The 27,995-nt window shown below is 37.3% G+C and overlaps 1 protein-coding gene across 9 annotated transcripts in view; it reads right to left on the bottom strand.

Moving 5' to 3' along the window:
* Positions 1-27,995, bottom strand: part of SLC25A26 (solute carrier family 25 member 26) — a 165,998-nt gene that overhangs the window by 29,574 nt on the left and 108,429 nt on the right. For 5 of the 9 annotated variants that reach the window (XR_004272477.1, XM_032290415.1, XM_032290410.1 and 2 more), the window contains 2 exons: positions 6,748-6,874; positions 5,055-5,099 (listed from right to left, as the gene is read on the bottom strand). Coding sequence is in view for 8 of the 9 variants with exons in the window: in XM_032290415.1 (XP_032146306.1) it covers positions 5,055-5,099; positions 6,748-6,874 (172 nt within the window). In the remaining variant the exon portion in view is untranslated. Of the gene's footprint in view, positions 1-3; positions 3,199-5,054; positions 5,100-6,747; positions 6,875-27,995 lie in introns of those variants that run through there. The other 4 variants (XM_032290417.1, XM_032290412.1, XM_032290418.1 and 1 more) reach the window with 2 other exon arrangements.

Below are 27,995 nucleotides of genomic sequence, written 5' to 3'. Positions count from 1 at the left end.
TTGTTTGTCTGTCATAAAGTTCTAAAGTAAATACAAATCTTCAAGGAAAATTATCTTCGCTAACGCTTTGGACATGATAATCTACCGTTTTTGCTTCCCCATCTCTTTCTGGTGTCTTGTCCTTTTTCATCTAAAATATGTTTTGGTAAGCATCTGCATTATAAAAAAAGAAAAACAAAGGCAATGATGTAGTGTAGTGACAATTGAGTATTCTGCAATTAGAGACACACTACATTTAAGTTATCAGTGAGTTGTGTGCCGCTCTGACGGACTCTCAGCTCAAGGGCATTAAGCCATTTCTTATTCATCTTTGCATTCTTGTGAAATGTAACAATGTCCAGACAGAGTGGACAGGCAGCAGAGGCTCCATGACAGCAGGTGTCATTTATTAGTAAATGGAAGGGGTTAAGGCCTTATCTGAACACTGTAAGATGTTTTAAACACAAAAGAGCGTGTGATTAAATACGAGTCAGTGACAGACAAATCTGCAGTAAATAAGGGCAAATCTCTGAGGCCTCGATCAGAAGACTTCAAGCAGGAGCTCAAACACTGAACTGAGCTTTGAATGATGCATCACTTTTGGAAACGTGTTAGAAACGTGTTTCAGAAAGGAGTCAGATAACAGGGAAGGGGGAACATATTTAGAGGCAGTAAGGAGGCTATTCTGGCTGGAGGGGAAGCATTCTGTGCACGCACGCATGCATGCATGCACGCGCGCACACACACACATACACAAAGTACAAGGTAGAGACTGAAAAAAACAGTCAAGGACACGGTGTGGAGAACCTTGAGTGCTAACAACTTCATGTTCCTGAGAACCTGAGTGTTACTGAAAGAGAAGTTTAAGGAAGATCACATACATTCAAAATGTAGAATGGATAAGAAAGAAGAGAACCTACTAGGATGTGGGCAAGGATAAGGTACTAAGAACCAGGTAAAATGTGGCCACAGAATCCCAACAGTCAAGTCAACTGAACTTGGTGAGTAATGTGACATGGAGAAAGAGAAACAAGGGAATCAAATTTTAATCTGAGACTTGAGACCAGGTGGCCAGCAGAATACTGATTAATAGAAATGGGAGACAGCAGGAAGACATGATTTTAGAAGAAAGATGATGACTTTGATTTTAGACAGAGTTGAGTTTAAGGCAATCGTAGCTGCCACCACCTCCAGCCCCTCACTCCCTGCAGTGCTGTGTGTATGCAATGTGCTGGTCTTGGCTGAGAAAAAATTTCCTAAATAGTAATATTTCCATATATACATAAACACAGTGGAGATATCTTCTCATATACTCTCCATGACTGGAAAAGTAAGTTTAAATTGATAAAATTGTAAACATAAAAATTTCTAAAGTTCCAAAAACTGTCTACTTCTACAAAAGCATTGTGATTGTACATTCAGATGTTTAAAAACTATTATATGAAAAGAGGCTCTATGTTATTTAGTCACCAGGGAACTGCAAATTAAAACCCCAATGAGATACCAGTTCACACGTACTAGAATGGCTGAAAAAAAATTTAATCTGATAGTGACAAGAAATGACATGGATGTAGAGCAACTAGAACTCTCATATACCGTTGGTGGGAATGCAAAATGGTACAAACACTTAGGAAAACACCTTGACAGTTCAATTTCTTATAAAATTAAGCATATACCTTCTTTATGGCCCAGGAATGCTACTCTTGGCCTCTTACCTAGAGAAATAAAAACCTATATCCATACCAATACTATATGCAAGTATTTATAGCAGCTTTATTTATAATTATCAAAAACTGGAAAACAACTCAAAAGTGTATAAACTAGTACATAAGTAAACTGTAGCATATCCATACACATATGGAATACTACAAAGCAACAGAAGAAAACAACTGCTGGTATAAGCAACAGTATGAATGAATCTCCAAAATATTACATTAAGTAAAAGAAGCAAGGCACAAGATGATATAATAGTACTCTGTACCTATTTCTATGATATTCTGGAAAAGAGAAGACTACAGAAGTGGGTCACAGAGGCTGTGGGTGCAGGAAGGGTATGACTACAACATGGCATGAGGGAACTTTCTGGGTTGATGGAAATTCTCTGTTTTGGTTATGGTGGTGGTTTTAAACATTTATCGAAACTCATAAAAATGTGCATGTATAAAGGGTGAATTTTATCATGTTATGTATTCCTCAAGAAACCTGACTTGACAGAAAAAAAAAAAAAACATTGCAGCATCTTAACATTTGCTCAAAGAGAATTTTTCAATCATAGCATTGTCATCTATGATTACTCTGAAAAATTCTGGACATTTCTTAACCAGCCAGAATTTTACAAATGTCCTTAATGTTGAAAAGAAACAAACACTATGCTTTTTCCTTCTTTAGGCCTCAAAACATTCCTTTGCAGGGCAAAAGGATGTTAGAGTGTGCAGAAGCTATGTGAATGCTGGTTATTGAGACACTAATAAAGTCAGTCTTGTTTGCTGGACAGCTGTTGGCTTCATTGTTCTTTTGTCACACACTGAAAAGGAGAGCTGTTATGTTAATGGAATGTGACCTTCTCATTGGATAGCTGTTACATCATACCCTGAAATGCTGTCCGAGAACTCTATTTTCACCACACACCGCATAGGAAACGGCAAAACAAACAAAACGGGATACCCAAAAACCTGTACTAAATGAGCACTACTCCTCCTTAAAATCAGATCACTTTTAAGAAATACTTCTTGCTACTTATTATCCCATAATTTACTCTGTTAAAGAGTAATGTTTTTTTCTTAATTTAGTATCCTTTAGTATATAATCTGGACAGAATTTATTTCCAGGTCTAAATCATTTTTATGATATTCTCCGAAAGACATTTTGTATGAGCACTCCATACCTAGTAAATCTATAAAATTATGAGAGTAATTCCTTTATTTTTGTATTAGCTAATGCCTACCTAGATATTTTACAGCCTGGTCATTTATGAACCATTTTCACTTGAAAAAGGGCGTTCAAAGTTTTTGGACCATTATCCACAACAAGAAATACATTTTACATTGCAACCTAGTACAGATATTTATGTGTGTGCGCACATACTCACATAACATTGAGGTCTTACAAAATAAGACTCTTACCATGTAAGATGCCCTCTACTATCTTCTTTATTATGGTCTTTAAAATGCTGACAAACACCCACACAATTCATATCATTGCCCAAAGTTTTCATTATCACTGCACAAGAAGGTGAAAAACCAATGCAACATCTCTGCATATTTTGAATACAGGCTTTTAAAGACGTGTTGGTTTTTTTTTTTGTTTGGTTTTAGTTCCAGAGCATGCATGCAGGATGTGCAGGTTTGTTACACAGGTAAATGTGTGTCATGCTGGTTTGCTCCATCTGTCAACCCGTAAGTATTACACCCAGCGAGCATTAATTATTTTTCCTGATGCTCTCCTTCTCCATATAACCCACAATAGGCCAGGGTCGTTGTATGTTCTTCTTCTCCCTCTGTCCATGTTCTCATTGCTCAGCTCCCACTTATAAGTGAGAACATGCAGTGTTTACTTTTCTGTTCCTGCATTAGTTTGCTGAGGATAATGGCTTCTAGCTCCAACCATGCCCCTGCAAAGGACATGATGTTATTCCCTTTTTATAGCTGTATAGTATTCCATGGTGTGTATATGCCACATTTTCTTTATCCAGTCTATCACTGATGGGACTTGGGTTAATTCAATGTCTTTGCTATGGTAAATAGTGCTGTAATGAACATACACATTTATGTATCTTTATAACAATGATTTATATTCCTTTGGGTATATACCCAATAATGGGGATGCTGGGTCAAATGGTATTTCTGGTTCTAGGTCCATGAGAAATCACTACATTGTCTTCCACAAGAGTTGAACTAATTTACAGTCCTGCCAACAGTGTAAAAGCATTCCTTTTTCTCCAAAGCCTCATCAGCATGTGTTGTTTCTTGACTTTTTAATAATCACCATGGTGATTATTAATGCATGAGATGGTATCTCACTGTGGTTTTGATTTGCATTTTTCTAACGATCAGTGATGTTGAGTTTTTTTCATGTTTGTTGGCGGCATGAAAGTCTTCTCTTGAGAAGTGTCTGTTGATGTCCTTTGCTCACATTTTAATGTGGCTGCTTGTTTTCTTATAAATCTGTTTAATTTCCTTGCGGACTCTGGATATTAGACCTTTGTCAGATGAAAAGGTTGCAAACATTTCCTCCCATTCTGTAGGTTGTCTGAACGTTCTGATGATAAGTTTCTTTTGCTGTGCAGAAGCTCTTTAGTTTAATTGGATCCCATTGGTCAATTTTTGCTTCAGTTGCAACCGCTTTTGATATTTTCATCATGAATTATTTGCCCATGTCCATGTCCTTAATGGTTAAAACGTGTTGGTTTTTTAAACAGCTCACTGACCTTCTCCAAGGTTGACTCACAATTCACCATACTCTGCTCCTTCCCTCTGGGGGCATCTAGTCCTGGCTGGAGTGAGCAGCCAAGATGGAAGGGACAGTCAGAGCCCTGACACCCTGCTGCTCCTGATCCAAGTGGCCCTTTTATAGGGTGTGGGGGAAACTGGGCCTTCTCAGTCTTCATGTATTCAAGGCTTTGCATTTTTCCTCATCCACTTACCCTCACTGTAACTCTTTAACTTCTACACACACACACACACACACACACACACACACACACACACACACACAAACACACACACACACACACACACAGAGAGAGAGAGAGAGAGAGACGGAAGCAAAATGAAATTTAACTGGGTATGCTCAGAAATTCCAAAATGGCAATACAGAAAAAAAGTACAGTTAAGTTTTTTTCTTAATATCTATGGGTGTCAGTGCCCCCTGCTATGCCTACTTCCTCGGAGCACAGCCACCTGAACAAGTTTAAAAGACTGAAATGGCAAGTACATCACACACAAAATATATTTTCAACTGCTAGTAGATTTGACTTATTAAACTTCTAGTCAACATTATGTTCTACTCTTCCACATTCAAACTATTAGCTATATTATAGTTAGAGATGAATTTTATGTGCAGATTGAGAAACTTACTTTTAAGGACTCCCATAAGGGAAACTGGACCAAAGAAAAAGGAATCTAAAAAGAGAGAGAGAAAAAAATCAAATAAATTAGGTAAGAAAGAGCCAAGCTTGCCTTATGACTGTATGAGCCTATAATTATTATTATTTCATTTTAACTTTATAACAAAACTAGTATCAAACAAATTCACAGGTATAGTATACAAAGAGTTAAACTGTAGTCTGTGGATTTTCTTTTTTGGTTGAGATGAAGTCTTGCTCTATCACCCAGGCTGGAGTGCAGTGCCACGATCACCACCCTCGACTTCCCAGACTCACAAGATTTTCTCACCCCAGCTACCAGAGTAGTTGAGACTACAGGCACACGCCACCACAATCAGATAACTTTTTACTTTTTTTTAGAGATGACGTTTCACCATGTTGCCTGGGTTGGTCTGAAACGCATGGGCTCAAGCAATCCACCCGACCTGGCCTCCGAAAGTGCTGGGATTACAGGCGTGAGCCACTGAGCCTGGTGATATTCTAACTTTTTGAGCCCAAGGGACATAAAATGATGTTGTGAAGTCCTTTTGAAATGGAAAGAGAAGCACAAGAGTCTAGCTACTGAAATGACAAAATAAGTATTTCCCACCGTAATAAAAAAACCTTAGGACTTGACATTTTTGTGCTTAAGAGCCAAGGCTGTGTAACTTCTTAGCAATCAAAGTGTTAGCATTTAAAAGAAACACGGAGGAGAAAGGAAGGTAAGGGGAGGTGCGGGAAGAAACGTTAGAGGAATGGGGAGACAACAGAGAGGAAATGGGGAGCAGAAAGAGAAGGGGAGAGACAAAGGAGTAGAAGAAAAGGAAAGAGAGTGGAGAGAGGAAAAAGGGGTAAAAAGGGAGCAGGAAGGAGGGGAAGAAAGCACGGAGGCAGAGGATGGGGACACAGAGAGTGGGGGTGCAGAGAGGAGGACAGAAGTCAGGGGGCAGAGAAGGAAAGGAGAGGGAAAAAAGAGTAAGGAGGAGGCTGGAGAGAGAGCAAGGGTAGGCGGAGGGCAAAAAGAGGCAAAGAAGAAAGAGGAGGCGAACAGAGTCACTTACAAGACTCCAACCTGAAAAACAGGACTCTAGGAACAGAGCAGCCAGTGTGGGAGTGGGAGGCCTGTGCCCCCCAAGGGAGCATCACCAAGTCAGTCAATGCTGGGGGAGGTGGAGAAGCTCTAACAAAACACAGGGGGACGTGGGTCTAAGCGCCGATCAAGTCCCAGGCACAGCTAGGGAGGAAAGTCATCTGTAGTAACGAAGCATGAGTGGTCAAGAGAATCATACAATTAGAGTTCAATATTTATAATTAGCTGTCTAACAGTAAAGGCTAGAACACCAACACTTTTCATGTGCCAGGGTATTCTGCTAATAAGCACTTCGTAAGTTTCATTTCACTGAATCCTCACAGCACACGCTGACAGGTAGTATTACTTCCTTGATTTATAGTTGATGAGACTGAGGTTCAAACATGCTGTGTAACTTGCCTAAAGGCAACTAGGAGGTAAGAAGTCCCGAGAGTCTGACTAGAGTCTTGTCTGACTATCACTGTCCCCAGGAGACATGTAAGTTACCTGCATATAAATTCACCCGCAGTACAATCTATTTGTTATTAATTAAATTTTCTGAAATTCAAACTTAGAAACCCATCTCATATTTCCTACGATAAAAATGTCTAAACACCAGTGGACTCCACCCAGCAGCTGAAGTAACGTCCAGGCACAGCCCGGGGAGTGGGTGCTGGTGGCGGTGATGTCCAACAGCACGCACGTGCCATGGGCCCATTACTGTCATTCCACAGGCAGCCCAGCTGCAAGGGAAAAGTAAATGTGGACTTTGAACATTATCACTATTACTATATGTGGGTGGGTGGGCGTGGGAGTCATGTCCCAATTACAGAGGAATTAATGGGTATTTACCTTCATGTGAATTGAGGGCATTTTAAAAAATATATTTATATTTAATTAGAAATTTAAAGAGTAGCATCATCTGTCCTACTCACCTACAGCAATTGATGGCCCCAAGTTTGACAAACAGTGACCACAGAAAGAAAATCATCTGTCTACCGTTCAGGAAGGAAATGTAAATGAGAAAAAAAATCAATGTCAACAGCCTGGACTAATTTGACAAGCTACAATCTCAGAGAAGTTTATTATCATCATAAACAGGCAGCCAGCTCACCCTGAATATCAAAGTTCCATAAGAGTAGTTTAGTTTTTTATCATCACAAAAACATAAAAGCATCTGACACTATCCATTCTGAAACTCAAGTGTTGCATTTCCAATTAATTACCAAAACAAAAACTTAACAGTGTAATAAGCTTCTAAAAGCTTTTCTAAATTGTTTAGTTTACAATATGTAGTAACATATGTCCTACAAGACTAACAGCTAGTATGATTATGGATCACTTTAATTTTCTTCTTTGTATTCTCCCCTCTCAAAAACAAATACATAACATTTTAATAAGAAGGCAAATAAATTGTAAGATAAAAAAAGCTTTAAAATTTACTGTAATAATCCACCTTGGCATCATTTACTTATCAATTAAAATCACCTACAAATTGCACTGAATGTTATCGGCACTTATTTGGTACTTAATACTTTAGATTTTGAATTCTATCGTTAAATATTTTGCCCATTTCTTCCACTGAAAGTTATTCATTGAGCTGTTCCTTCAGTTTAAAGAAATAATTTTAAAATAACACATTTGCATTGGCAGTACTATTCCACTGGGTATTTATTTTAAAAAGGGAGCTGACAGTAAATCCCAGCTTTACTTTCTAAAAGAAGACTGACAGTCTAAAGTAATTAAATATGCTATAAATGCCTAAATAATTAAACGTGCTTCTGACTTCTAGTAGTGAAATATCCCTCATAAATTCCTGATGTGTAAAAATTTTTCAAATATTCTTCAAGCCAAAATTGTATCACACACTTGTGGTCATTTACAATATGAAGAAACAATAATGAAAATGTGTTCTACACATGTGAAAGATGGGCTGCAAGCAAATACAGCTCCATAGCTAAAACAAACACTACTCCCAACGTCTACAGAACGCGGGCCCATCAGAAAGCTAGCTCCCTCCCTGCGTCTGGCTTGAAGTTACATAACAGTGATGTTTCTTCAAAACGTGGAATTTTATACCCCAAACAGATGTAGGCTGTTATTCTAAAATGTTTTATAGATGAAGAAAATGAATAGCTGCACTCAGAAGTCTTATATTCCAAAACACAACATACCCATTTTATTGCACCAAAAGTTAGAAAATGGCTCACTGTTGTGACCCATTTAATACCTCCATTTAAGACGTTTTGTTTGAATAAGGTTGTTAAGACCCAGGACACTAATAAGTGAGCGGCAGTAAACCCAGCTACCATCAAGGACACAGATGGAGGAGGGAAAACCTGCTAAAATTCAACATGGGTTCCATTTAGTAATAAACAGAGCAATAATTCTATACAGGAGTACATGCAAGGATTCTAGGTGAAACAGGGATAAGATAAAATGAAATCTGGGTGTGGCAAACAGGAAGGGCACATTAGGAATCACTAATAATGCACAAAATTACATTATGAGTACACTTCACCTTTCACAAAGTGTAGGACTAGAATTATCTTTGAAGCCAATCAACGCTTCTAATCCTGTGATCTTAAAATAAATGTAACCTAATGGTCCTTTAATAAGTAGCAAGGTCATTTATAATACAAGTGAAAAAATATGAAGATACGATTTCTAAGTTATCATTTAGCCCTACCATTCTATTTTTCAATAAAACAATTACAATAGCAATATATTTTTTAAAAGACTTGACTGTAAGCTGCAATGAACACAGTGCCACCATGTGTGATCCAGGAAGCCTAAGGAGCAAGAAAGTCCATTTAAAACGCTGTAAAAGCTTTCATAATTGGCAGAAATAACCAGAATCTCTCTAGCAACAGATTTAAAAGAAATCACAGAAACTGTGTGCAAGACGTCTAGCTGAAGAACACCATGGAATTGGTAGGCTTGCCATGTATAGCAGAGTGGATCCCTTGCCATGTATAGCAGAGTGGATACAATTTTCAAGAAATCTACAAGTGATTCACAGAAGGGTCTCCTTTTTCTTGCATGACAGCTTCCAAATTCCAGTGCTTAATTTAGGGTTTTCCATTCTACTGTTCCACCGATAACAAAGCCATTCTACTCTGAACCTTTTCCAACTCAACCCTGGAAATAACCAAGGACAAATGAAGTTGAAAACCTAAAGACTCCTTGTCCCAAAATGATAATTATTCCTAAAAAAACAACGCAAGTGAAAACCATTCAAAGCCAGTCTGCTAGGATTGAACATAGCAGGAAAGAATGCCAATAGTAAGTACATTCTGATTTTTTAAATTTAACAACTACAGTTCATTTATTTACACTGTATATAAGGAAAAGAGCATATACCCAATAAAAGAAATTAACCTAAAAGGAGGAAAATGGAAAGTGAATTACTCTTTAGGTTAATAAGGACATGCTAACATTTCTAAAGCATCTTTCCAAAGAAAACAAGAAATGGACATGTGAGTAACAGAACCTAATAGACAAAAGGAGATGAGTATGAGCAGTTTGATTCTTAAGTAAATCTTTCAGATTTCAAGGGCAGGGGTTATGAGGAGTATCTCCAAACACAACTCAGTACATTGATAACATAAATGTTATCACTGAAGGTGATGATTAGATCTTCTTTTCCTACATTCTACAAAATCATCACAGTAATTTTGTCTAGACGGAAGTGGCTCCTAATATATCAATTTACATGTTAGAGTACCAGTTATATAACACTATTTTGTAATGAAGATTACGGCAATGTCAAATTAGTCTGTAATTTACTACACTTATGAAGCCCTCAAAACAAGTTTCACTGTTTTAAAAAACTACTTAAATATCTGACACCAACTTATGATAAAAATGTTCATCAAAATAAGAATAAAAGGGAACTTCCTCAATCTGATAAAACATCTCCAACAATGTATGGCTAATATCATTCTTAATGGTGACAGACTAAATGCTTTCCCCTTAAGATCATGAACAAGGAGTAAGGATGTTTGTACAACCACTTCTATTCAACATTGTGCTGAAGGTCCTAATCAATGCAATTAGGCAAGAAAAAGGAATAAAAATATAAAAGAAATAAAAAGGAAAGATCGAAAAGAAGTAAAACGTCCCTATTCATAAATGGCATGATTGTTTTTGCTGAGAATCTTAAGGAATCAACACACACACACACACACATTCTCTCTCTCTCTCTCTCTCTCTCTCTCTCTCTCTGTCTCTCTATCTCTCCCTCTCTCCAACAGAATTTCTAAATACTAGCAGCAAATCAGTGAAAAACAACTTTTTTTTTTTTTTTTTTACAAAAAAAATTATTTACAGGCCAGGCGCGGTGGCTCAAGCCTGTAATCCCAGCACTTTGGGAGGCCGAGGCGGGTGGATCACGAGGTCAAGAGATCGAGACCATCCTGGTCAACATGGTGAAACCCCATCTCTACTAAAACTACAAAAAATTAGCTGGGCATGGTGGCGCGTGCCTGTAATCCCAGCTACTCAGGAGGCTGAGGCAGGAGAATTGCCTGAACCCAGGAGGCGGAGGTTGCGGTGAGCCGAGATCGCGCCATTGCACTCCAGCCTGGGTAACAAGAGCAAAACTCCGTCTCAAAAAAAAAAAAAAAAATTTATTTACAATAGTATCAAAAGCTGATTTTAAAAGTTACATGAAAATGCCAAAGACGTGAAATAACCAAAACAATCTTGAAAGATATAAGAAAGGTGGAGTACTAACAATATTTGACTTCAAGATTTACTATAAAACTACTGCAATCAAAACAGTGATCAGAATAATCAGGCATAAGGATAGACAAAACAATGGAATGGAGAAGAGTGTTCATAAACAATATTTTCAAAAAAATGGCACTAAAACAACTGAATATCCACATGCATACAAATAAGCCTCAACCCCCAACCTCAAAACCCTACACAAAAATTAATGAGAGGTGGATCACAGAACTGAAGATAAAAGCTCAATCCATAAAGCTTTTCAAAGAAAACAGGTGAGAACTGGTGATCTGTGGGTAGGAGAAAATTTCTCAGACCACAAGACTCAATAACCACAAAAGAAAAAAAATCTTTCGAAAAATTAATTTACATCAAATTTTAAAACTTTGCTGATCAAAAGGTACTGTTAAGAAAAATCCCAATGGCATATTCTGCACAAATAGAAAAATCCAAAATCCACCCTCAAAATTCATATGGACCTAAAGGAACCCCAATGATAGTTGGAGGTCTCATACTTTCTGATTTCAAAAGTAGCTACAATGAACAAAACTGTGCTGCAGTGGCATCAAGACAGACATATAGACCAATGAAATAAAACAGCCCAGAAATAAAGCTTCACATATATGGTTAAATAATCTTCAACAAGAGCGCCAAGACCATTCAACAGCAAAAGGACAATCTTTTCAACAAACAATATTGGGTAAAATGGATGTCCAGACGAAAAAAATGAAGTTGGACCCTTACCTCACACCCTATATAAAATTAACTAAAGTGGATGAAAGAACTAAGCATAAGACCTAAAACCACAAAACCCCTAGAAGAAAATACAGGGAAAATCTTCATAACATTAGATTTGGCAATGATTTCTTGGGTATGACACAAAAAGCACAGGTAACAAAAGCAAAAACAAACAAATGGGACCACATCAAAATTAAAAACACATGTACATTAATGAATGCAATTAATAAAAAGATAATCTATAGAATAAGGTATCTGATAAGGGGTTAATATCCAGAATATATAAAGAATTAAACAAAACCACCAGATTTTAAAAGGGCAAAGGATTTAAATAGACATCACTCTAGAGAAGACACACAAATAGACAACAAGCATATAAAAAGATGTTTATCATCATAATCATTAGGGAAATGCAAATAAAAACCATAATGAGATATAAACTCACACCCTTTAGGAAGCTACCATCAACAAAAACAGAAAAGAGCAAGTGCTGGCAAGGATGTTAAAAAAAACGATACCCTCGTTCACTGTTAGTGAACAAGGGATATGCAAGGGTGCAGTCACTTGAAAACAGTATGACTCTTCCTCAAAAAATTTGAAGTAGAATTACCATAAAATCCAGCAATTCCATCTCTAGGTATATACCTAATAAAAAGGCAAGCCACAGAGTGAAATATTTGCAAGATGTGTATTTAGCAAAGTACTTGCATTCAGAATATATAAAGAACTTTCAAACTTCAACAATAATAAGAAAACCTGATTTTTAAAATGTGCTGAAGACTTGAACAAGCACTTCACAAAGGAAGGTCACTAACATAAGCACCTGATTCAATATCATTAGTCATGAGAGTAATGATGAATAAAATCCATTGATAAAACAATTTGATGGTTCCTTAAAAAGTTACCATAGAATGACATTACGACCCAGCAATTTTGCTCCTGGGTATACGGCCAAAATAACTGAAAACAGACTTAAACAGACACTTCCATGCATAAATCGCAATAGCTGAACAATCTAAGTACATCCACACATAAATTAATAAAATAAAATACATACATACGAAGGGATGGAGTATTATTCAGTCATAAAAAGGAATAAAGATCTGATACACGCCAAGTTATGGATGAACTCTAAAAACACCGTGGCAGGTAAAATAAACCAGACACAAAAGGACAAATAATGTATGATTATATTCATAAGAAATATCTAGAATAGGCAAATTCATAGAGATAGAAGCTAAATTAGAAGTTGTAGTTTGTGAGGGAACTGCCTTCGAAGTTGTAGTTTGGTTGGAGGAAGGGGAGGAGCAGGAAGCTCTGTACTTAATGAGGACAACGTCTCTGTCTGAAGTGATAAACAGGTTTTAGAAATAGATAGTGGTGACTCTTACACAACACTGCGAACATAATCATACTGAATCTTACACTTTACACGTTTAAAATGGCAAATTTTGTGATTATGGTAGTGGCAATTTGACCACAGTTTTTAAAATACTTTTTTAAAAACCGCAGTGAGGTGCCATCATCCACTAAAATGGCTAAAATCAAAAGACTGAGAAAATCAAACAACATAGAGGATGTGGAGCAACCATAATGTTCATACTTTGCTGGTAGGAACTTAAAACTTTGAAAAGTGGCTGATGAGGTTTTAATTTGAACTAGAAATTTTACTCCTAGGTATTGATTCAAGATCAACAACAATATAAGTCCACAAAAAGATTTATACATGAGTATCATAACAGCTTTAATCATAACAGCTAATGCCCATCAATAGGAGAAGGCCTAACAAACTGTGGTGTATTCATACAAAGGAATATTAGTCATACAATGAAAACAATTAGTGATATATTGCTGGAACATTTACAACCCTTGCATAGATGATACTGAGCAAACATGGTGAGAAACAAAAAGAGTGCAGACTGTATGATTCTAGTCACATAAAATTCAAGAAAAGGCAAAAATAAACTGGTAGGCAGAATGGGACTGGAGATGAGAGAACTTTCTGGGACTAGGGAAATAGTATCACAAGGATATGGATTACATGACTACACATTTGTCAAAACTGTACATGTATAATTTGTGTATTTAGATGTATAGGAATTTTACCTAAAAATGTACTGTAAAAAAATATAATGGTAGTCAAGGTAAAGAATGAATGTAGACATAAATGAAATAAAAACAACAGAATATTGACAGCTTTTGCACGTTGGTGATGGGTACATCATGGTTCACTATATTATAAATTCTGTTTACTCTGGGTGCATCTGAAATTTTCCATAATAAAAAAGTATTATGTGTAAAACATGACATTTGCGTTATTAAAATTAATATACAGAAGTTCAACCAAAGTTAACTGTCATTAACAATTTGAAATAAGTCTTCTGATTTATCTCAACACATTTAGTTTTCAGTTTTAATTTTTGAGGATTTGTTTTGCTTTAAACATTGGTATGTGTTCCAAAATTTTCTTCCCCTAAACAATACCTTAGAGATATTTCCATGTTGATTAATACATTAATAGATCTGTCATTCTTTCTAAGGCACAGAATTTCATAATATTTAACTGTCCCTAACTGATGGCTTATTTCTATTTTTCTTTCTCACAAAACAATTTTTCTCTATTCAATCATTTCTAATGTGTAGGAAATTCTAGCTATATCATACAGACTAAATATTCCTTAACAAACCTAACACTAACACGGTAGGCTAAGACCCAGTGTTAACATTTCCACGGTACAATCTTCCTCAGAAAATGCCCAGTGTCAGTATCTGGGTATATCAGAACACACAGAAATCTGCTTTTAGGTATCAAGTTTAACAAATCAATCAAAATGAAAATCACAATATCGCACTGGCTTTCACAGTTGAAGTGAGTGATTGTAATGTAAAATTCGGTATAAAATGACCCCTAGCTAATGCTCAATATTTGCTTTTAGATTTCATCCTACTTCCAGGAGTCTGTAAGCATTACTGATGCAGTGCAATTATGGTAACAAGGTTTTTCAACACGTCTGATTTAGCAAAACATAAAATATGATGTCACAAGTAGATATAAGTTGTACCTCATCGAAAAATAAAGTTTTAAAAAGGAATGATTTTTGCTAGTTGAGGTTCTAAATAAAATCAGGAACACTTGAAAAGTTTTTTAAAAATCAATTACTATCTAATTAAATATACACACACACATACATATGTTCCATTTATTTTCATTCGCTTCCTGGAATGAACTGTGGATCACACCACAATTTTTAAAATTGTCACTCAGCAATCAGGATGATTCTTGTTCATGAAACCTGAAAACTTCTTGTATGTAAGAAGCAAACAAAGAAGTTCATTTTTGGTTCTTCACAGTCATTTCCAGTATGTTAAGCAGTACTGACTTAAGTCCTTTAAGAAAACAGCCAGGCAGTAGCTGAGGAAGGTACTTAAGACTCAGAAATTTCAAAACCAGAATTCCTCTCAAAATGTTAGAACTTACACAGGGTCAGGAAACAGCTGTTTTCAGTTAGAATTTGCATGCAACTTTAATCTTTTATCAAATATAATCAGGTTGCCTTAAGATTTTTTTCCTGCAGCTGAGAATGACATCATTGCCTACAGTTCTGTTGTCTTTCCCACCCCCCAACTCTTTCCTTCCCTTTCAGCAGCACATTTTAGCATCTCTTTACTGAGCCAACAACAGGGGGGAGAGGAAAAATGAGTGACCAATGCTTCAAGAAATACTACAATGAAAGGCAGATTTTATTTTACTTACTATTCTATCAAATGCCCTTCTTCACAAAGGCATATGCTTATTTATCCAGGCTTTCTCTATTTCTGAGCAATTTTTCTGGTAATAAAGATGTTCTAATTGATAGTTTCCCAAATTCTAAAAAATAAAATTTTAAAACCTAGCCAGAAACAAAAGTTCTTATCTAATCTTCAAATCAAATGATGTGTATAGATACATCCTCTGTGCATTTATGCAAAATTACAATTAGAAAAGAATTATGAAAAATATTAATAAAAAGAGGCGTGTTAGGTGGTTAGGCCCTGTGTGAACAGCTCCCTAGCTTCTTCCTTTCCCATCTGCCTACTCTCTTTCCTTCCTCCCTCCCTCCGCACCACCCCCAACTTTCCCAAACAATCCAGTATTAAAAGCACCTTTAAGGCAGCCGTGTTAACAAAAGAGGGCAACCAGGAGGCTTAGTAGTAATGCAGCATGGGCCAATTTATATTGCCATATGGTCAGAAGACAGAAGGGGCTGAGGAGCAGAAGAGAAGACAGTAAGCTTGATAACGCAATCAGGGGAGATGTCTGGCTTACTTCTCATCACATCCAGCATCTCACATAACAGTACATATTTATTACATAAATACATATTTGTTGCATCAATTAATGGAGGAAAGGCAAAGGAGGGAAGAGAAGGGAGGGGTTATGACTGAAAGAGTTAGGGGAGAACCCAGATCTTCTGGTTCACGGTCCAAGGAATAATATTACTGTTTCTACTCTCTACTGTTAATTTACAAAATTTGCTAGAAGTGTTTTGAGAACAGAATAGTAAGACAAAAGAAAACTGAGTAACAATTATATACAAAAGGATAAAACACAAAAATAAACCCCATTCTTTATATTTGTTCATCGGTTAAACCAACAGGCCAGATAAATATGCACATATACACATCCCAGGAATTTCCAGCTCTGGAAGGTCACTCCATAAATGTTTTCCCAATTAATTCTTTTTCATGACAATAGAAAACAGCACTACCGTCCAGATGTTGAGATCTACAAATAATCTGCTTTACACATTTAGAGAAAAGCCATGCTTCCATAACCATAATTTGCAGTAGAATTTAGGCCATTCGATAAATGGGCAACTAACAGCCACAAGACAATGCCCCCAATTTACCATTTTTTTTCTCCCAGTTGTTACACGGGTTGGAACCCATTGTATAACTTATAAACACTCTAACACAAGTAATCAGTGTTTGATCCTAATTACAACAGTTCATTTACATCAGCCAACTAAGAGAGAAATCAGGAGAGACAGAAAATATAATGTAGGCTCTGGTACACATTTTTAAAGTTGGTAGGAAAAATAAGTATCAGCTAATAGAAGGAGAAACAAAAAATTAAACCAGATTTTATCTGTTAGCTTTGCTTTATTAACAGCACAACCCTCAAATCTCAGTGGCATACATAACGTGTGTATTCCCCAGTCATACTACATGTTAGCTATGAGTTAGCTATGGCTGCCCTCAAAGCTGTGGTTTTTGTCCTGAGGGTCTTCTTACTCAGAATGCAATGAAGAACAGATCATATTTGGGATATGCTACTCTTAAGGCAAAGGCAGAAGCAAGATGGCTGACAGAAACTTGCTACACCTCTTAAAGCTTCTGCTCAGGACCAGAGACAGTGATTCACACCTGTAATCCCAGCAGTTTGGGAGGCTGAGGCCAGTGAATTACTTAAGGCCAGGAGTTCAAGACCAGCCTGGCTAACATGGCAAAAATCTCATCTCTACTAAAAACACACAAAAAAAGCTAGTCATGGTGGCACACATCTGTAGTCTCAACTACTTGGGAGGCTGAGGCACGAGAATCACTGGAACCTGGGAGGCGAAGGCTGCAGTGAGCCAAGATCATGCCACTGCACTCCAGCCTGAGCAACAGAGCAAGACTTTGTCTCAAAACAAAAGAAACAAAAAAAGATTCTGTTCAGGGCTGATAAAATATAGCTTTCACTTATACTCCAATGGCCGAGTCGTAACATCAAGCCTGAATATGGGACAAGGAGACACAACAAATTAATCACACTGCAATAGACAGGGAAGTATCATCAGCCTTCTCAGAGAGAAAGAAGCAAAGAGTTGAGAACGATGATAGATCACTCTTATAGGTCTCCTAATTTCCATGCCAAATGCTTTTTTTCCTACCGTTGGTAAGTCCAAACAAAAAATCCCCAACTATTATGGGAAAGAAAACACAAAAAATCCAGGCCCCAAAAGATTCCAGAAACAGACACAAACTCACCTCTCTGTCTCCATTACCATTTTCAATCTGTCTGCTGAAACAGACCATAGGCCTGGGACATGCAGACAGCTAAATGGAAGGGAAGACTTGCACTCTTTGTAATACAGAGGACAGAACTGGAGTGTGCACGTTTTTTATTTTTTAGGACCTGGGCGAGTATCCGGAGACAAGTCTCTTGGAACCCTAGAACAAGGACCATAAATGAATGGTTCTAAGAAAAGCCTGGCCCATAGAGAACTGATAACCCTTGGGTGGGGAACAGGGAAGGCAGCACATCTACATCTCCTTGAATCATTAGAGGCCAAAATCTGACCTGGGCTGTAATGAGCTGACCAAGAAACATAACAACACATAAAGAGGCTGGGCATCCAGAAAGACAGGGGTCAAGACGAAGGGAATAAACCCAAAACCAAATAGAGCTGCTTGGAGAGCAAAAGGCCACTAAGAGTCAGAAAAATTAAGGGATTCTGGGGAGATTTAACTACAGTAGAGAGAAGCTTTCCCACATCTAAAAACACGGTTGCCCAAGAAAACTATATAGTAGATTAAATGAAGAAAAGAATGGCTCATGACGAAGATCCAAATTTGTGGTCTGGAAGGTCAAATGGAAAAAAGAGCTCAAAGCAACAAAACAGAAATGACGACAGAAAAGATAAGAGACTTGGAGGACAGATCTAATAAGATGAACAGCAATACCAGCTGAAGAAAGATGAACAGAGGGGCAGTAATAAAGCAGAAGAAAATTTGCTTGGGCCAAAGAAAGATCTTAGTCTGTAGATTAAAAGAACTCATGTTATTCTACACACAGATCTTGACATATCCTACTAAATTTCTGAACTCTGTAAGAAAAATTTTTAAAAGCTTACAGGTAGACAGAACACAGTACTTACGAAAAAAACCAGAGGCATCAGACTTCTCACCTTCTTCAACAAGGGAAGCCATAGCAATGGCTTTAACAAACAACTGAGAGAAAAAAGCAATCCCCAAACACAACATCTGTCACTTGTCATGAAAAAAATATGTGTATGGATTCTGAGAAAATATACCATCCACATACGTCATATAGAAAAATACCTGAGAAAGATCTCTGATTAAAGAACAAATGAATTAGAACAGAGACCTCTGGGGAAGGACAGGAGAGACAAGAGCAGTAAGAAATAAACCCTGACTATGCCAGCCCCTGCTTTCTCTATAGATACACAGTTTCATGTATCTGGATCTATTCCACTAGATAGATAAGAAAGTTCAAGCACTGGCTGGGCACAGTGGCTCATGCCTGTAATCCTACCACTTTGGGAGGCCAAGGCAGGCGGATGGCTTCAGCTCAGGAGTTCGAGACTAGCCTGGGAAACACAGTGAGATGCAGTCTCAAAAAATAAAAAGAATAAAAGAAAATTCAAGTCCTGCCAAATTACAATTTTATGTCTAATTATAGAAAACCATCAATTACAAGGCATATCTCAATTTCAGGTGTTAAAATGCAAAAAAAAAAAAAAGTGTTTTAGTTTTATGACAGTAGTTAATATACATTCAATGTAAATGAGTAATATTAATTGTATAGAAACATGTAATAAATTTTAAAGAATACTTAAAACAGCTGTATGGCAAAGTAATATCTGTTAAGGATTGAACTGAAAATATCAAAGTGTCTCAGGAATATCAAAGCATTGGAAGAAGGGCTAAATACAGCAGGAGCTTACTAAACTTGGCTGAAGGCCAGGCGCGGTGGCTCATGCCTGTAATCCCAGCACTTGGGAAGTCGAGGAAGGTGGATCACCTGAGATCAGGAGTTTGAGACCAGCCCGGTCAACATAGCAAAACCCTCATCTCTACCAAAAATACAAAAACTAGCCAGGCATGGTAGCACATGCCTGTAATCCCAGCTACTCAAGAGGCTGAGGCAGGAGAATTGCTTGGACCAGGAGGTGGAGGCTGCAGTTAGCCAAGATCAGGCCACTGCATTCCAGCCTGGGCAACAGAGCGAGACTCTGTCTCAACAAACAAACAAAGCTTCTTGGCTGGGTTTGGGGAAAACAGAACAAAAGGAAAGTGAAAATATTCCAAAATTATCCCCTTAATGAGGAAGGCTGTAAGCAGGAGATAGAAGTTATTATAGCAAAGACAAGTAGGTGGGGAAAGTCACATGTTTTATGTTTGAATAACAGCATACAAATGTTTCTGAGTACAGGGAAAGAAAAGGTCACCATTAATGGAATGAAAATATACAGTATAATTTCCAAATTAACAAGAATTTTTTGACTGATCAAACCAGCAAAAATCATATAAAAGAAACTGTAAGTTAAAATATGCAGCAAACAAAGGAAGAAAAAACTATTTATATGACACATGAAGAAACTAAATTATTCCATTAAAAGGCCTATCTATATTCTGCTTAAAAGAAAAACACATAAAACAAAACAACAAAGCAATGTTGGAAATAAAAGGATAGGCATGGAAATGCGATTTAAAAGGTTAAAATGACTAAATGGAATTTTCTAAAGGGTATTAGGTAATGACAAACGTCATGATTTATAAAGAAAGTATGTCACAAACCAATACTCAAACTAAAATACAGCAGTTAAATGAATTAAAAATTGAAACTAGATAGGGATGTCTACTGTTTACAGTATCAATCAACATTCCTTAAAAGTGCTGGTGAATATAGTAAAAAAATAGCAACTTGGTGGAAACACAGGAAAAGGAGGGGAGGAAGGGAAGAAGGAAAAGAACTTTTCTTACTCTCATACAATGACTTTTGCCCTAGAAAGCCCAAGAGTTTAGATACAGCATAATATATACCAGAGTTATATATAAACACATAAATTAAACAGTTAGTAAGTACTTTAAATAAGGCTCTTCTCTTAAAAGAGATGTTGTTTCCAGATATGTAAACAGTATCTAAATTATAATATTTCAATAATAAATCTAAGGTTCTGACTGAGATAAACAAACTCTCACAAATCATTACCCAAGGAAAGGAGTAACCAAGAGAATTTTCCCATGAATTCTGTTCATGAAGGACAAACAGCTATAGGCTGGTGGTTTATCTGGTAGTTTATCTTGGATCTGATTCCTTGCAAATGAGTATGGTTATTCTAGTATCAAAAGAATTTTCTTATAAGAAAGTTTCATATTTGAGGTAGTGTTGCTTAAAAAAATTACGGCTTTTTCAATGAGCAAAAGTTAGCGTGAATGTTTCAGCAGTTTACAAACTTTCCATATTCCGCTGACAAAAAAAGATGCCTATCCACTCCCCCAAACCCTCCCATATATGTCTATTTATTTGAGCCTCAATTATATAGATACTATCATTGTTAGCTAACATCTCAAGGTACAAGTTAGCATAAAACGCACTGCCTACAAGAGAAGTAGAATACACAGAAATACATAAACACATGTATTTTATATATATCCTACTCCTACTGCATATAACATTTAACACACACATATATATATAACATATACAACATTTAAATAATCTTGATCATTGTGCAAAATTCTGGCTGACATCTTGTCACATCTGATTAGAACATCACTGTTTTACCCTGTCTACTCAACATTTCCATTAAGTTGTCTAATAGTTATCTTAAACTAAACATGTCCAAACTCACTTTGTTTTTTGAGGCTGAGTTTCACTCTTATTCTCCAGGCTGGAGTGCAATGGCGCGATCTCGACTCACTGCAACCTCCACCTCCCAGGTTCAAGCAATTCTCCTGCCTCAGCTTCCCGAGTAGCTGGAATTACAGGCATGTGCCACCACACCTGGATACTTTTGTATTTTTAGTAGAGACGGGGTTTCTCTGTATTGGTCAGGCTGGTCTTGAACTCCCGACCTGAGGTGATCCGCCCCGTAGGCCCCGCAAAGTACTGGGATTATCGGCCCCTGGCCTCCAAGCTCAACTTCTAATCTTCCTCCCAAACTTGCTCTACCTAGAGTTTCTCCATTTTAAAGGTGACTATATAGGTCCAGCTGTACAGGCCAAACTGGACCCTGGAGTCACTTCTGACAGCTCTCTCTCCTTCACACACAAACCGCATCCTATCTATCAGGCTAACTTACTGGAAGCTCCGAGTGTCAAGAGTGTACAGAAAGATGACAAGAAAGCAGAAAGTTAAGGATGGGGTGGAATAGGGTGTCCTAATGAATCAAAGCCCCTAGAACAGCACCTGGCATGTAACACGTTCTTAGTAATTATTTACTGAATGAAGGAATAGATCCCTAGAGAAAACATCCTAAAGCAGCTGGAAAGATAAAATACCACAGTTTTTAAATCTAGAAGTTAATTTATAATCTCTACCTATGTTAGTATTAAAATAAATTGGGGGAACTGATGCCTATAATCCCAGCACATTGGGAGTTTGAGGCAGGAGGCTGGATTGAGGTCTGGAGTTTGAGGTAACAGTGAGCTACGATCGTGCCACTGCACTCAATCCAGCCTGGGTGATGGAGCAAGACTCTAGCTCATAAATAAACAAGTAAGTAAAGCTGAATAAAGTAGGAGGAAAACAACTGGAACAATCCGCCACCAAACACTAATGGCCTTTTAGTGTCTGCTAGTGTCTTTCTTCTTTCAATTTTCCTATATTAAAAATGTAACAAATATACAATTCCTTTATAATAGAAAATTTCTTTTTAAACCCTAATGGAAACTCATCTCAATTTTGTGTAACACTTACATTCATTCTTGGGGGTAAGGAAACGGGGGGAAAAATAGAACTAGCTGAAAGTAAGCTGATGACAATTTTTTTCATTATCAAACAGGCACACACTCCAGCTTGCTCCCGAGGTAAACAATCCTTTGCTTTTCAAATTCAGTACCACTTACATGCATAAAATTTGAATGACTTTCTAAATGTGTTTGGTTAAAAGAAGGATGCAGAATTTTAAGTAAACAAAGAGGTCCTTAAGTATGACACATTAAAAAGAAATCTACAGAGAAACACTGACAGGAGTGAAATAAAAATTATTATATGCATGCAAATTAAATATGAGAATGAAAAATCATTTACAGAGAACTTTATAGTAAGCTGTAAATTTATTTAAAGAGCCACCAACTTAACAAGAAATTTCAGTGTAAAAACCAAAAAGGTCACATCTCCATATTTCACGTCTTTAAAATCAAGGTAAGAATAATAATGGCAAACCCTTAGTGCTCACTATGTGCCAGGTGCTGTCTGAAGCACTTTACATACGTCACAAATATGTCATAATATATAACTAATTCTAGTGAAACTTTAAAAACGCTAGGTGGCACATATTTTGGATTTTTAAAAAGGTTAGCTGGGAGAAAATAATACTGTAAATCACCTGCTCAAAGGTTAATTTCTCTCTGAAGATTTTCTCCTAATCCAATAAGGAAATATTAAATTTCTTAAAACATTTGAAATGGTGCCATTTAAACAACAAATAGAAAATTAAGGATACAAGTCTAAATGCAAGTCATTATAAAAGAAAATCTTACAAAGAGAAACGTGTTTTACTACAAAGTAGGAAATGTTCAAGACACACAAGCTTCATTGATTAAAGAATGTATAATACTTCTACAAAGATACCAAAGTTATTTCTTGAATGCTGAGAGTCTTTTAAGTGAAAAATCTTTTAATATAGATGACTTTAGCAGCTGTTGGTGAATGGAGGTACTGTTAAATAGGAAACAGAAGTGATCAGCTGGCAGACGTTTTAGAGTCCCATCCTCAAAGGAAAGAGGATGAAAATAAACCATTTAAAAATATGTGAGCTGACAGGGAAATCCAGAGACCACAGCTGATCTCCTATTTATTAGTAAGTAATGTGTTAGGACCACATGCTGAGTTTATGACCATGAAGGTCTAACACTGATTCACGTGAAGAGTGCCTCACAGAACCAGCTTTCATATTAAGTCAAGTTATATGGGGAAAATGGTTGAAGTCTAACCATAAAGACACACCTTCTGTATGAAATAACCTGCTCTTTGAAGGTGGATCTTAATAGGACTTTTATTCTCTTTTCACAGCATTACAAAAGAATGCATCATCATCACAATACTAAACAAAACACAAAACAATCTGTACAACTTTTTAAGGGAAAAATGTGTGTATTATTTATTACACTGAACAATTCTGACCATCAACAACCAATGGGGGGGTGGGAGGGAAAAACACTATGAGACCATGAAACCATCTTGCTTCTTAACAAACTTTCTTCCTTCATTTGAACATTTTTGAGGATTCTTTCCCAAACGTTTTTTATCCTGTTATCATGATGGTTACAAATTTTCCAATTCTGCCACTCCTTTCAGTGCATTATATTTTGTAGCTTCATTAAATTGGCAAAAAAAATTCCCTACTCATAACAATAAAACAATGTTGGAAACAGACATTAAAACACAGGACAAGTGAAAGTCTGTCCCAAGACTCAATCACAGGACTATAAATTTAGGAAGTACACAAAAAATTAAAAATTAAACTCAATTTGATACATTAAATATGTGTAGCTTTCTGTATGTCAATCACACAAAAAGTGTCTTTTAAAACAAATTGTCCAATCTATACTACCAACTAACAAGGAAAAAAACAAGCAAATGCATCATGAAAAAAAAAATCCTTTTTGGATTAATCTTTTCGGTAAAGAACACTAACAATTATTTGAATGCAATGAATACAGTTCCGTAAATGTAACAGATGAATTATTTTATACACACATTTCATTTTTATTTTTGGAGAATTGGTTAATAAACATATTTTAATGTATTATATATTTATGAGTGGGAAGCAACCTTAAACATTTTTAACAGAGGAAGTATAGAAAATAATTATAAGTGGAAATAATACAAAGTGCCTTGTGCTTTTAACCCAGAGTCAAACCACAGAAATCTTAGGTTACTAAGAAAACTCTGAAAAACAGTATTTTGAATATTAAAAATCATGTGTTTTGGAGAAAGAACAGCCTTTCTTTGCCTTAAAATACCTTAGAATTTATGAACTATACAATTGGAATGAAACAGCTCCTAAAACAATCAGTATTGTGAGGAGGGAAATTGAGCACAGACACAAACTACTGTTTGCTCTCTCAACCCCTTCCCAATGCTCAGCTGAAGAAGTTCCCACTTAAAAGAGCAGTCCAAGCCATTTCTATTTTAGAGGGCCAGTGTGAATGACTTTTTCTACGTATTAACTAGAATTAAATGGTAATTTGTAAAATGTTTTTCCATTTTTAAACATGAGAGTCTCTATCTGAAACCACAAAGCTGCAGGCACTGCCAGGGTCTTCGGCTAACATCTGCAACCCACCAGTCTGCACGGCATATAAAGCAGGTGTGGAGAGGACCAGACCTGTCAGCAGCACCATGGACTCGACCGTCCGGGCTTTCTGCCATTAACTGCCAGAGAGGTATACGTTTTCTTGGTATTCTTTTTCCCCTGGATCTTCTTAAGATCTTACTCCTGTGAACACATCTGCAGCTGAACACGTTGTCTGCAAGGTGTGGGTGAGGAAAAGTGGACGCAGGAAGCAAGAAGCGTGCGTGTACTCACTCTCCCTTCCTGCTGCTGGGGAACCCAGGCTGGTCCAGCATGAAACTAAGGTGAACCCAATCACTTGTGTCTGCAGGGGGACTTCTCCCATGGGCCACATGCCACATGACACCACAGGCCTCTGGTGGAGATTCCATTGCCTGCAGCATCCCCACCGTGGCTGCAATTCTGGCCCAGGAGGCCAACGAAGCCTCTGGGGCAGAAGTTGTCACCGCAACTCCTTCAAGGAGAGCAGTCACTCTTCCAGGGCAGGCGACCCCTCCTCAGAAAGAAGAGTTACTTTGGGAGGATGCATCTTCTCAGAACTTTGCAGGGACACTTCCCCCTGTTTACACCTTAGATTTTTTTTTTTTTTTTTTGAGACGGAGTTTCAAGCTAGAGTGCAATGGCGCGATCTCGGCTCACCGCAACCTCCGCCTCCTGGGTTCAGGCAATTCTCCTGCCTCAGCCTCCTGAGTAGCTGGGATTACAGGCACGCACCACCATGCCCAGCTAATTTTTTGTATTTTTAGTAGAGACGGGGTTTCACCATGTTGACCAGGATTGTCTCGATCTCTTGACCTCCTGATCCACCCGCCTCGGCCTCCCAAAGTGCTGGGATTACAGGCTTGAGCCACCGCGCCCGGCCTAGATTTTTTTTTGTAATGACTTTCAGATTCTGGCCTCTTTTTGCTATGCTAGGAACATCCTTTTGATATGGGTAGGCAAAAGCACACAGGCCCTTACATGCATCTAATTTCTGGTCTTCGGTGCTCAGCTTTAATTGTTAGCACCAGGCCCACAGAATGTCCTGGTGAACCTCATGGACAGGTGGCAGTTTACAGGGAAATGGAGGGACTGGTATCCTCTTCTGAGGTTTCGGGTTGTCACTGCACGCGTCCTTCTCTGGACGGAGCATTTGGTCACCCTTTGACATCTCTCTTTCATTTGGTCCCCTTTGCTGATGTTCCTGGCAGAGCAATTGCACATGGTACAACATTTCCTTCTAATTAAAACATATTAAATAGAAAGAAGAAATGACCAAATACTATTAAAGCATAAAATATACTTTCAAAGCATATTAATTCCTAATAAAACACAGTACATTTACTAATAGACATCAAAGCACATATCTGTGTTATGTGTACTTTTCAGTTTGACACAAAATAAAAATATAACTGTGTAAATACTTATTTTTCCAAAAAATTTTGTTACATCTTTTCTCTTTCTCTCTCGTCCTTTTATAAAAGAGTCTCGTTATGCTTCCCAGGCTGGGCTCAGGTGATCCTCTTACTCCAGCCTCCTGAGTAGGTGGGACATGTGACAACAGGTACACCATACACCCAGCAATACCATTCTTTCATGACGACTAACTCATTACTTACCTTTCCATTATTAACTTAGGTAAGATAGAAATGAATGGATGGAAAGGACAGGCATACAGAATGAACCAAAAAAACCTACGAGCCCTTTAAAGAGGATACATTTTTTATGTAAAGTGTTTAAGTAAAACAATGTGTAAGTTAAAAAAAAATAATGGCTTAATTCAACCTCATTAACATCACAAATATTTACCGAAGGCCGGTAAGTGCCCAAAGCTAAGACAGACTCCAGAGATACAAAATGATTAAAACAAGGTATTTGGCCTCATAGAGCCTACCATCTAAAGGAATCTGTTTTTAATTTTGTAAGAATAACACTTGTTTCTCTACTAAATAGAAGTTAAAGCCTTCATATCTATGACAGTGCCTGGCTCACTGTGGGCACTTAATAAGAAATTGCTGAAACAGGTGAAATGCATTACAGCATAGCTTGAAATGGCACTAACAGTTTTACAGCATATAGGTAGAGGCTGGCAGCCTTCCCTCTCCTAAAGGTTGATCCTTTTCAAACTCCAAAGCTGAAAAAACCATTAGATATATGCTGAAGTTCTTTGACTCCACCCTCACCTCCAGGCCCTACCTACAGTTGCAGAAGCAACAGAACAACAGACTCAGAAACCAGGTCTGTGGTTCCCTTTGATAAGAGTCAGATTCTGGAGCAACTGCTAGTTTAATAACAAAGACGAAAACTGGTTTTACCTTCTTGTTTCCAGTTGTTACCTGTATAACAGGTAAACAAGAAAGTTGGAGAGATGGCACTGTAGGTTTTTCTAGTAGCTCCATTTCAATTTTGGTTCAAAAAATATGAAAGAATTCCCAAATGAGTGATTTCACAAAAAATTTTACAGAAATAGGGAAAGGAGGTATGGGGGTTTGGGGGACGCGCACACACACACACACACACACACACACACACATATATATATAAGTTGGCATATGTATGTGTGTACACATACCACAAGCATGTAATTATTTATTTAAGAATAATAGTATCAATTGCCAAAGGTTTAAAGCTCTTTAAGATACATTCCTGTGATGCAGGCAGGATGAAATATCCATTTTCTAGTTATGTAAACTACTAAGCCCTGTTGAATCTGCAAAACAAACCAAGAATTTGCTCATTTTCTAAATTAAGGAAAATATTCCCTTGGAATCCTTTTCTAATTGACCTTTTCAGTATAAAAGATAGAAAGAAAAAACCCTAACAATTTAAAAAACACACAGGTATAGCATGTCAATCAGTCTAAAAATTCTAACTGAGCTATAGCTCTGAAAAAAAAAGAAATCTAAAAATTCGTTCCCCCTAAATAGAGAAATAACTCCAAGAATCCATATAATACAGACAGAAACCTTCAAACCTACTGCATAATACAGTAAAGCCAAACCAGAGAGATGGAGGAAGCTCCAAACCTGTTTCCCAGAATGCCAGACTGCTGGAACCAGCTCTAGCCATCACAGGGTGTGTGTGTGTGTGTGTGTGTGTGTGTGTGTGTGTGTGTGTGTGTGTG

Source organism: Sapajus apella, unplaced genomic scaffold, assembly GCF_009761245.1.
Source record: "Sapajus apella isolate SASKATOON/1434 unplaced genomic scaffold, GSC_monkey_1.0 scaffold23, whole genome shotgun sequence".
Classification (NCBI taxonomy): Eukaryota; Metazoa; Chordata; class Mammalia; order Primates; family Cebidae; genus Sapajus; species Sapajus apella.
Note: the sequence above shows the minus strand (reverse complement) of the source record. Positions and strands in the feature narration are given on the sequence as shown.